Raw genomic sequence first — 12,007 nt, 5'->3', positions numbered from 1 at the left:
TGGGTGCCCTAGTTCGGCAGCTTTCCCCTCTCTGCCCTGCTTAACGAGCAGGGCTTGTTTTTGTGCATGCAGTTATATAAAGAAAGGGCAGCTGTTAACATAAACGCTTTGGAAAGAAGGGAGAGTTGATCCTGTCCCCACTTTCCAAGAACCGTCAGAGGGAAAAAATAACCCCCTCCCCCTGCTTTCTAAACCCGGCTTGGCCTTTCCCTCCCCAGGGGCACCAAGTGACTGGGGAGAGTTCTTGCTTGCCAGAAAAGAGCGGCACAGGGTGTGTAAACAGACAACCAGAGATTTGCAATGCTGGGAATCCAGTGGGAGAAGGGGGGGGGGGGTTACTTCACCCTAAACAGAGTTTTATTGTTACCACAATTACAATGCAAATCCCGAGCCGCACCTTCCTTGGGCGGCAGCGCCAGCAGAGGCCCAGGGCCGCTGACTCTGGGGTGCCTCCTTCGTTTTGAAACTGGGCACAGGGAGGCCCGGCCCACACCGCTCCCGGGATCGCCCCGCGGGGCTCCAGCAGGCGCTGCCGGGGGAGCAGGCTCCGGCAGAGGGGCCAAGGCTTGCACAAAGGAGCCAGTGTGCGGCTGCAGGAGCAGGCGGCTCATTCTCCGCCCGCTGCCGCCCTGAGCTTGTTTTCCTCTCCCCGCTGGAGAAGGCGGAGTCCCCAGCCCCGCAGGAGCTCGCTCTTGTTTTCCTCTCTGCCGGCCCAGCCCAGCCCGGCCCGGCCCGCCTCTCTCCCTCCCGCCCCCTTCGCCCTGTCTTCGCCGGCCCAATGGCTGGGATCCAGGGGCCGCCCATCAGCTGATCGTGTCGTGCTCATGTCTGGAGGAAGCCAATCGGACAGCCCGGGGGCCGGCACGGGCAGCCGATAAATGGGCCGGCAGGGAGCCGGCGCCGCCAGAGCCGAGCATGGGAGCGCCTCGGGGGAAGTGAGCACTCGCCCGTCTGCCCGCCCAGCCATCCGGCCGGCCTCTCCTCCGCATCGCCGCCCCCTGCTCGGTAGGCAAGGTAGCACGGGCGGGGGTGGATGTCGGCCCGCGCTCTCCCATGGATTGGGTTGGGTTTGCGGGGGAGGTGGACTGGGAATGCGCTGTCGCCCCGCGCCTGGGGGGTGCTGTTCGCAGGCAGTGGGGTGGGCTAGGAGGACGCTTTGCTTAATGTGGGGTTTTGCTGCTTTCCCTTAGAGGATGGCCCCGCTCCTCTTAAACCCGTGCACCCTGCGTCTGCCAGGCCGCTCGTACAGCGGCAGAGATATGCCGCAGGGCTGGGTCCCCCACGGGGCTCGGGTCTGCAATGCTGTATTAAAAGGATGGATCTTGTGTTTCATTTTCTGAAATGCCTCTCAGTGTCTGTCCCTATTTCATTGTCTTGCTTCCAGTCAGTCTCCGATTCCTCGAGCAGGGCGATTCCTGCCCTGACGACAAAGGGACGGCTGGGTGTGTGGTACCTGTATTTCTGATGGTGTCTGGGGCAGGTACACCGGCATAGCTCCCCTTTCCAGGCTGCTGTGTTTAGCTGCTTTATGCCCCAGAAGCAGCCACTCCAGGGGGCAGCTCCGATTTAGCTCTGTAAAGGGGAGGAGGAAACTAGGTCGTTCTAGATCTTCTAAGGGGCTTCTCTTTGCTCTGAGCTTCCTGGGGCAGAAGATCTTCTCCCAGTTGCTCTGCACAAGGCTCCTTAGCAGTTTCCTTAAAAAACTGGGAGTGCAGGCTCCGAAAGAAGGAGAACTGGAGAGGAGGGATTTGCGTGAAGAGAGGAAAAAGCCATAGACTAAATTTCTTGCTGACCATAAAGAGAAGCCGTGGGGGGCAGCAGTGGGTCCTTCAGTTGGAAGCTTTTACAGGGCCAAACCTGGACTGCCACGGTAGAGGCATGCAATCAAATGGCCAGTAAATGAAGTGACAGCGAGGGGGAAGGAGACTCCAGAGAGGTTTGTATCTTGGGGGGTGGTCTGTCTTCTGGCCAGTTGTAGGGGACAGGCAGGCTGGTTCTGAGACCCTAGCTGTTTCCAGGCTGGAGTCAAAGCAGTGCTGCTTTTATTGCCAAGAAATAAATAAAGGCAGGGAAGGGGCTGAACAAAATCCTTGTCTGTGCCGGTCAGAGGGGTGGCTGCTTCTGAGAGTACCAGAGAGGGCTCGACTTGGTGGCCTGCTGGGAAGGCTGGAATAGCATTGGCGAGGGCCGGCAGGGCTCCATGACCCCCAGCACAGCTGCTGGTGTGACAGAGGCAAATCTGCATTCCTCATATGGGACAAGGGAGTACAGTGTCTTCTGCCAAAGCAGCTACTTCTCAGAGTTAGGGGCTTTTTCCCCGAATATGCAGAGCCAGGGGGCTGTAAAAGATCCCCAGTGACCTCAGCTTGCATCCTCTGAATCTGCTACAGCTCTCCCTGCCTCCAGATGCTCCATGGCTGAGGGGCCTCTTGAGTCTCTGCTGTTCAAAGGTTACTTACTTTGCCTTGGGCTGTAGTTAGGGGCCCCTCATCTTCCTTAGATAACAGTATTGTATATCTTCAGATCACATGGTCTGGAAATGGGCTGTCTCTGGCAAATGGTCCTTACTGGAATGGGAAGGACTGCAGAAGGCCCTGTCTAAGCTAAAGTGGGCAAAACCTCTGTGCAGTGATGGAAAATGTATGTTCTGAAATTGCATTTTGTGAGTGCAGAGTTCACGGTGGAGTCAAGGAGCCCTTCTGAGGGGCTGTTGATCTTTTAATGCTCATAGAGCTAGAGAGGGAAAAGAACAAGTCCATCAGCTGCCAGGGCAGGACCCAACCCCTCAGTAGATGAGTTCTCGGATATCCTGAGATCACAGGAAATCTTTGAAGCCAAATGATTATTGTAGCTGGTCCCAAACCATGTTGTTGAACTGCTGTATTGATCCACTGTCTGTTTCCTGTAGTGTAATCTACTGTATTCAGATTCACAACTGGTGTAATCAGCTATGACACTGTCTGGGATATTCTAGCATAAGTGTCTAGGGGACACTCAGTACACACATCTCTCTCCTGTTGCTGAGCTGTGAAGATCTCCCAGGTGGTCCTTTTCTTGTACATGGGTGTGAGAACCCACTTGGAGCACAGAAATATTCATGGTTGGCTTTTCCCTCCCCTTCTGGCAGGACCCCAGTAACGCACCCCGCAGCCATGGCCACCTCCGCAAGTTCCCACCTGAGCAAAGCTATAAAGCAGATGTACATGAAGCTGCCTCAGGGTGAAAAGGTGCAAGCTATGTACATCTGGATTGATGGGACTGGGGAGCACCTGCGCTGTAAAACCCGGACACTGGACCAAGAGCCCAAGAGCATTGAAGGTAAGAGGGCAGGTGTGTGACTGACGCAAAGCGAATGCTGGGACTACAAGCAGTTGCACCCAGTGGGTTTGCAGCAATATAGGGCTTGGCTTGGGGTCGAGCATCTGACCACAGAGCTGCAAAACACTGCTGTGCAGTTGGAAGGCAAAGCTCCTTTTTGAGTTAGGGTGCCTCTCCCACGTGGGGGAAATCTGGACCAGAGACAGTCAGTGCATTCCACCCCTCGAGTTCTTTGTATTGAGTGCATAGCTCCCATCTCACTCCAGCGTGTGTTTGGGAAAGGGGACAGGCTGAGCAAGATGCACTTCATAATCTCCTGATGCGGAAGGAGATCTGGGAGACCACTCCTTTCCTTGTGGGGCAGAGTGTAAGTAGAGCTGGGAATCGGTGACGTGTCCCCGTCTGCTAAAAAGGGGTGTCTGTCTGCAGGGTATTACCAGCCTGCTGGCTCTTTACCTGTAAATCTCCTCTTCTGGCCCTGGGGAGATAATCTATCCAGTGTAATTAAGAGCTTGTGTGTCTCAGAACAAACAGCCCCGACTGACATAATAGCATTTGGATTTCTTCACTTGTTGCCATGGCACTGGCCAGGACAGTTATAAAACCAAAGCACTGTGCATGAGCAATCAGAATTATCTCCCCGCCCACCGAGGAAGTGGCTGGCACAGCTTGTTTGGCACCCACAGCACATGGAAGGGGATAACAATGGGGGCAGAGTTGAAGCAGCTGTGAAGGAATTAAATGTGGTCACCCTGCAAAAGCAGTATTCAATGGTGGGGCCTAAGCCATGCTCAACTGGAGGGGCATAAGTAGTGTGAAAGGGATGTTCACTCCCCACAAAAACTGAAGATATTCCCCCTTCAGGCAGTTCTAGGCCTTGTGCATTCTCCCAAGGTTCCCTTCACCAGCTCTGTGCAGTTGCATCAATGTGGAGGAGCATGTTTCAGGGCCGTCCAGGACTCTGGAGACAACTGAGGACACCGGATTCCCTCTTTCTCATTGCTTTTGTCTTATAGCATCTCCCTGACTTCCTTTGTTTTGGCTAGGGAAACCCATCTGGGTCTTCATCTTACCATAGCGTGTTGGGTACAAGATAGGAAGTGTTCGTCAAGGACGTCTGCAGTGCAGTTAGCTGAATTGGACTTTGCTGATGTCCCAGCTTTTTGTTTTTCCACAGGGTGTCAAAGAGCAATTTCCTCACCCATCTTTCAGTGGGAGCAAAATCAGCAAAAAGTACAGTGTGTGTGCACCAGTGTCCTTTAACGAGCAATCTTTTTTTGCACAATGGTTGTGCTGAATCTGCTGGTGAACTCCTCTCGGTTTTGGAAAGCTGTTAACATAAAGGGGTGAATTTTTTTTTCTCCTGCTCTAGATCTGCCTGAGTGGAACTTTGATGGCTCGAGCACCTTCCAGTCTGAGGGTTCAAACAGTGACATGTACCTTCTCCCTGCTGCCATGTTCCGGGACCCTTTCCGCAAGGACCCCAACAAGCTGGTTCTTTGTGAGGTCTTAAAATACAACCGCAAGTCAGCAGGTGTGGTGCAGTGCCTCCCCCAAGAGTGGCTGCAATAGTTCTGGGAGGGGTGAGAAGGTCTGCTGCCTCTTGGAGTAGAGGAGGGTGGAGGGCTAACTGTAAAAAAGTAGTTAATGGAAGACTTTACCAAGCACCATTAAGGCATTAACACTGTACAAGACCTACAAATAATCCTGCCATGAAGAGCTTAAATATAAAGAAAACAAGATGCAGTAGGCAATACCAAGGGAGAAACTTAGATGTTTACTGTTCTGGTCTAGCCCCTCTTGTCACTGGCAACACGTAGATGGGAGTATGACATGGGTCAGTGCTTGGAAATACTGAAGGACTCTTCAAGAGGAACTCCAATGCTGGGAGAGATCTGGGGACTGGGAAATCATTTCATGGGGCAGCATGGAAGGGAGTGGGGAAAGAAGTGAATTGAGTGGTATCACTGATTGGAGCGGATAATGTGAACCTGAGGGAACAAAAACCTCTGACGTGTGAGATGCAGGCCTGGTCATGGATGAGTAGCTTCTGGGCACATGATTGCCAGCATATGGTTCAGGAGACTAAGAACATTTTGGAACAGTACAAGGAAGTCCATAAGATGGCACCACCAACCAATAGGAGCACCCAATATTTAAGGCCAGCGGTCCTACCTACCACTTAGATTTTACATTGGCTAATGATGGTGGGGACAGAGCAGTCTCTTTGGGTCTGAATTTCTGGGCTTCCCTAGAGGTATGGGTGGGGAAATGATTTCCCCCAGACAGCCTGTATGGTAGTGGCTTTGTCCGGAATACATTGGCAAGTCATAGCTTCCATAGTGGGATAAGGATCTGGGCTGTTCCACCAGAGCAGCTCACCAGACTTTTTTTTTTTAAAACCAGTGGGATGCCCAGTGGCGAGAACATTGCTGAGCTAATAAGCTTTGTGCTTCTCTCTCATTCTAGAGACAAACCTAAGGCACACCTGTAAACGGATTATGGATATGGTGTCTAACCAGATCCCCTGGTTTGGAATGGAGCAGGAATACACTCTTCTTGGGACAGATGGACATCCATTTGGCTGGCCTTCCAATGGCTTCCCTGGGCCCCAGGGTAAGCTTTCAAGAGCTAATGTCTGAACTAGTAATGAGAGCTCTCATGAATATTTAACCCCAAATCATAATGTTATAGATCAGTAATGAATGGGATTAAGTGGAAATGTTTAAAGTGAGACGAAAGATTCAAGGAGTTGCTAAAACTGGATCACCAAAAGCTATGCTGACAATGACCAAAACTAAGCAACAAAAGTAATCTTTTTAGAGACTGTATGGTAATCTTATGACATATAGACCAGATTCATATCCAGTGTTAGTTCCATTAGTCTGCAATTCATTTAAATATGACCAGTTGGGCAGGGTTTTCAGAAGCAGGAGCCCAAAACCTACCGACTCTGAATGGAGTCACACTCTGAAGGCATTTTGTTCTTCCGCTACCCCAAACAAAAGTGGTATAGAGACTTTCTTGTGACCTGTGCCTTCTGACAATCCTTTCCTAACTATACTCTGTGCTCTTCAAATAGCTTGTGATTGAGTTCACTGAAGACTATGTTCACCTTTCTTGTGCTCTCTGCCACTGCAGGTCCATATTACTGCGGCGTAGGAGCAGACAAAGCCTATGGCAGAGACATTGTGGAAGCGCATTATCGTGCATGTCTCTATGCTGGTGTTAAAATTGGAGGAACAAATGCAGAAGTGATGCCCGCACAGGTAACTCTTTTGGTTTTACCAGCCATTGCAGTCAGCTGGCCCTGGCCAACAATGCAATGCAGAAGCTCATGATGCTAAATCCTGCTGCTACAGTCAGTATGTACCCTGGGGCTTTGCAAACGTTGAGTGTGCAGGAGGGTGCAGAGGGGGTGAATGGCACCTTGCAGCAAATGGTTCCTCACCAAACTGAGCCAATGATTTCTGTGTTTTTTTTCTCTGCTCTCTAGTGGGAATTCCAGGTGGGCCCATGTGAAGGGATTGAGATGGGGGATCACCTCTGGATTGCACGCTTCATCCTACATCGGGTGTGTGAAGACTTTGGGGTAATCGTGTCCTTCGATCCCAAACCCATCTCTGGGAATTGGAATGGAGCCGGTTGCCACACCAACTTCAGCACCAAATCCATGAGGGAGGAAGGAGGCCTCAAGTAAGTTTCTCTGCAGCTGGGCTAGTTGCATTTAGGGGAGAGGGATAGCTCAGTGGTTTGAGCATTGACCTGTTAAACCCAGGGTTGTGAGTTCAATCCTTGAGGGGGCCATTTAGGGATCGGGGGCAAAAATTGGGGATCGGTCCTGCGTTGAGCAAGAGGGTTGGACTAGATGACCTCCTGAGGTCCCTTCCAGCCCTGAGATTCTAGGATTCTATGCTCCGTCTGGCAAGCTCATCGGGGGAAAGTGGGCTTTACCAACAGCAGCAAGATTTCTACAGAGCTGAGACTGCACTTGAGGCACTAGTTGGCTTCCAGAGGAATAGCAACATCTCTTGCTCCATGCAAGAGATTTTTTGGCTTGAATACCCCAGAGATTATAGATTTTTTTTTTACAGGTACTGAACTCCCTTCCCACTGTAGCTGTTGCACTCAGAGGTTGTCTGCACTGAAGACTTGAGGAAATTCCCCCCAGTAGTGGTCTAACACTGGTACAGTTCCATCAACACTAACAATGGTGGAAGTGCTAATAAACAAGGGGCAGCCATGCTTACCACTGTCTAGCACTGGATTACTCACCTCTGTAAAAAGGCCTGTATTCCGTCTATAGTAAGCATTCCTGGTGCTAGTCCAAAGGAGGGAGAATTTCTGCCTCACTGTAAACAAGGCCGAATATTGAAAGTAGATTCTGATTGGACTATTCTTAGACCACTGGCTTACAGATTCCACTGTACTTGAGAGTCTGGGACTTTCAGGGACCAGATTGTACTCTTCAAGTACAATGGAATTCTGTTAAGGATCAATTTGGGCATTTCTCTGCCCACTCCTCTCCCATAACTTCAGTTGGTGCATTCAGATTATCACAACACCTGCAGAACTCATAAGTTCCTGAAATAATAAAACGTGTCAAAGCACAACCTCTCTTCCCAAGAATAAAGGAAGCTGTACCAGGCATATTTAATGGAAATGCAACTCAGCCAAATTATTGGTTCTAACTGGCACCCCCACAAGCTGTAATGTTCTTTGACTTCAGTCAGTGAGTCTTGCCTGCCTTTGGGATCTCCTCTCACCCCCCCCCCCAAAAAAAAAAATTCTGAGAGCCTCACTGGCCAGAATAGGCAAGGAGGGGGCAAAACCCAACTCCACATGCAGGGGAACTGGCTGTAGGGAAGTAAGATTTGAACCATGTAACGAAGTGATACTTTAGGAACCTAAATCCACTGTAGCTCACTAGCAATGAGAGGAAGGGGCCCATGGCTGGTACTAGCATGAATGGGAATGCTTGCAGATAAGGGACTGAAACATGAGGTTTGTGTGGTTTTGGGTGGGTCGTGGGAGAAGGCAGGAACTCTCCCACTTGGCTAATGTTATCCATGGCCAAGTGAAGAGCAGCACAGCCCGTGTTCTTGCCAAAGGCTCACAACCTCCCACCTGTCTCCAGGCATATAGAAGAGGCCATTGAGAAGCTCGGCAAGCGGCACCAGTACCACATCCGTGCTTACGACCCAAAAGGGGGGCTGGACAACGCCAGGCGCCTGACTGGCTTCCACGAGACATCCAGCATCCATGAATTCTCTGCTGGCGTGGCCAACCGTGGGGCCAGTATACGTATCCCCAGAAACGTGGGCCAAGAAAAGAGAGGCTACTTCGAGGACCGCCGTCCCTCAGCCAACTGCGACCCTTATGCTGTGACAGAGGCACTAATCCGTACGTGTCTTCTCAGCGAGACCGGGGATGAGCCCTTTGAGTACAAGAACTAAGTGAACTGCCCCCTGACAGACACTGCCTACCCCCCAAACGTCCCTTCTAGATGTAATTCTGAGGGCACAAGTTACCACTTTCTTTGTGTCCCAGTAACTCGTGTTGTGTTGGGGGGGAGGGAGCATTTAGTTCTTGTCGATGTCTCTTTATTGTTGATGCTTGAGAGGAGGAGTGTGCTTTAGAGAAGAATTTTAACCACTGTTTTGTCTAATTCATCTGTATGTCTGACAGGACCCAGTGGCTTCCATGGACACAGGGTGATAGGCTGAAGGAAGGTGAATGGACAAGAGGCTGTAATGGGTTTTGCCCAAGAGAGTAACTCCCATGATAACATACATAACTAAGCTCTCCATAGACCAATTGCCCTTGGATTAGGGTTATTAGGGGAGAAAGGAGTAAAGCCGCTATGATAGATTCTCACCCCTTTGCACACTTACATGTGGTGGGAAATTTCCTTTCTCTGGCTTTGAGAAGACTTTTGGGCGTCTTCTTGCCTTCTACTGTCACAGCTAAATGTGGGAGCTGGTAGCAAAATTCCTCCCTGCTCTGTCATTGGAAGCCACTCTATCTCCTGTGTATAACACAGAGTGAGTAGTATTTTTTTATATTTAAATGTAAAAACAAAAGCTATATATATAAATTTTTAAAAAAAAAAAAAAATGACGTTCCAATAACTCAGCCAGCTAGAGCAGGCGGGGTTCCTGAAGGTACTGTTGGAGGTGGAACTCCAGCCTGGGCTAGAGCAGAGGGTAGAATGGGGGGCGGGGTGTCCAGGAGGGGAGGGTTTGAAGTGTGGCTTTGCCATTCCTGGCAGGACATCGTTTCAGCACTTGGAAGCTAGCGGTAACGATCGTAAATTAAACTCCAGCTGATGTGAGCGCGTAGCGGGGCTGAAACACAAGGAGGATGTTCTAAATTATGAGTTGGCTGGTCAACTTAATTGTGTTAGCAATGGGGTCATGAGTGTTTTATTTTCCAGTGGGATTAGCATATCACTAAAGCCGAGCTTTTGATAAAAAGAAACAAGTTTTAGATTTTAATAATGTTTTAGGGTTTCTAAAGTTGTGCAGTTTACAGAGACCATTAGTGTTAACTGTTGGTATGTCCTGGCACACAAACTGCCTGCCACCTAGCCAGGACTACTCTAAGGAAGGGGCTCTGTTCCCCTGCTGTCCCCAGGCTGCCCCTAAGTTCTCTCAGGGGAATGCCTAGTGGGTTCAAATGTTCCGGGATTTTGGATGGTGCCAATATATGCCGTTGCATTTGGATTTACGAATAGTTTCTTTTATAATAACAAAAAACCTTAATTCTGACTTCCTCTCTGTGGTTTTATTCCTCTGAAATGTCACGTCATGGGCTTTTAACTATCTGGAGGGATTTCAGCCTGGATTTATTCTCTCCTGGGATGAGATGGGGAATCCTGGACACATGCTCGTTCTCCGGGCAAAACGCCATAGCTGGCCTGGAGGAACTCCTGGGATTAGGATTGCCAATTTTGGTCAGATGTGTGTTTCATTGCATGACATAATTTTTAATTAAAGATTAACTTTAATCCAAGTAGGGGTGCTATCCCACCCCAGATGAGCTGGGGAACTCAGATGTGGGATTTTCATTTAAAAAGCCTCCCAAAATCTGAAGCCATTCAATTATGTAAGAACACATTTTTACAAAGCCGTTTGGCCAAATTCAGCTCATTATGTCTGCATCTGTGTACCTGAAATGGGGCTGTGACCTGCTATTGTTCACATTAGTTTTCCTCTAATTGTCTGCCCCTGAAAGAATCCACCAAATCAAACCCCCTTCTCAGAAGAGGTTAATGCAGGAACCTGGGACTAGTAGCAATGCCTTGCCTCAAAGTTATCCAAACAGAAGGCCAGTTGGTGCTGACTACCTGCAAATCCTGCCTGTTTCACTTGGGATCAGGGTCACTGTGATAAAGAATTGCACATTTCCCAGATTCCTAAGGTGGGATTTTCAAAAATGCTCCATGTTAGTCTTCCTCTGTTCCTATCTTGGGCATTTTACTGTTGACTTTAGTGGAAGCCACTAAGCCAAGGGTGAGCACTTTTGGGCATCTCACATGTAATCTTTCTAGACAAATATTTATCATTCTTAACTTCCCATGCTACTTGAGATGGGCCTCACTTCCTAAAACCATAGAGTCCATGTATTGAAAGTGACCTCTAGCTTCCCCCTCCAGGAAGACTCCATGCAGCATCCCCTTTCCTAGTTGTGCCAGGTAGCCTCTAGTAGGGATGCTCTCACAGAATTCACATAACGTTACTGGAGAAACCTTGGTGCTCCGTGCATGGGGCAAGTCTGTATCCAGGGTTCTGTGGTAGTCTTGATGCCACCTGGTTCCTAAAAGTGACGTCTAGTAATATAAGAGCAGGCTATCCGGGTCTGACCACCCAGGTCCCTCAATAGATGAGTGGATGGGAAAATAAGTGTTTGCCCCATACAGCTTGGATGGCAGTAAGGACTTTCATAACCACAGCCAGCAAAAAAAACCCCAACCCTATTCCTAGAAGGCATGCATGCATGATTCAGATGGGCTGTCACTCTAACCTCTGAGGCATACTAGGCCTGATCATGCTGGCAGCCCTGGGAAGGGGGAAGCTTGGCCATTACAAGCCCCAAGGAACCCTGGTTGGCTGAGGAGAGAAGAGTACAGCTCACATGTTTTTTTCTGGTGTGCTGGAGGTTTGTGAGGCCCTCCACTGTGGACATGGAACTTTCTGCAAGGCTGGGCTTCTCACAGGTGCAGAGGAGAGTTATGTGCCCCAAACCAAGCAAATCTCAAGGGGATTTGGGAATCCAAGACTGACCCAGCTCCTGTGGGAATCCCAACCTGAATCCTCTGATAAAGGTGAAAAAGGTAACTCCTCGGAGTGGAGGGGATTTCTGCTTAAACACCGACTCGCCTGCTTTCCTAAAACAACCCAGCGGCTTCCCACAAACAAAACCACCCTTCATAGCAGCGGCCTTGCTGTGGGTGCACAACTTAAAGATTAAAGTGTAGGTGGCCCTCCTTGGAGGGAAGTGTGGGCTGGCCGCTAGGCTAAGGGAATGGGAGCCAGAAATGTGAGTTCTAGTCCCAGCTGTGCAAAACACTTGCTGTAGGACCTTGGACAAGGTAGTTTAATAGCTCTCCCTCCTTTTCTGTGCGGGTAACGTGGGGAGGCTGCTTACTTAATGAGTGGCCTGTGGCTTAAATCATAAACCAGATCTG

General features: G+C 49.8%; 1 protein-coding gene across 2 annotated transcripts; it reads left to right on the top strand.

Annotated features, from left to right (window-relative positions):
* Positions 1–860: 860 nt before the first annotated feature.
* GLUL (glutamate-ammonia ligase) lies at positions 861–10,088 on the top strand. 2 transcript variants are annotated; one of them, XM_084637546.1, is made up of 7 exons: positions 861–1,005; positions 3,128–3,318; positions 4,691–4,852; positions 5,788–5,934; positions 6,460–6,587; positions 6,815–7,014; positions 8,456–10,088. In XM_084637546.1, the coding sequence occupies exons 2-7, from the start codon at positions 3,153–3,155 to the stop codon at positions 8,772–8,774; spliced, it is 1,122 nt and encodes a 373-aa protein (XP_084493672.1). In that variant the 5' UTR covers positions 861–1,005; positions 3,128–3,152; the 3' UTR covers positions 8,775–10,088. The 2 variants fall into 2 exon arrangements, with proteins under 2 accessions (XP_084493672.1, XP_084493673.1); XM_084637547.1 differs by having other exon boundaries at positions 893–1,014.
* The last annotated feature ends 1,919 nt before the right edge of the window (positions 10,089–12,007 follow it).

Source organism: Lepidochelys olivacea, assembly GCF_965140295.1.
Source record: "Lepidochelys olivacea isolate rLepOli2 genome assembly, chromosome: 8".
Lineage (NCBI taxonomy): Eukaryota > Metazoa > Chordata > Testudines > Cheloniidae > Lepidochelys > Lepidochelys olivacea.
The sequence above is the reverse complement of the archived record's forward strand: the minus strand, read 5'-3'. Positions and strand labels throughout refer to the sequence as shown.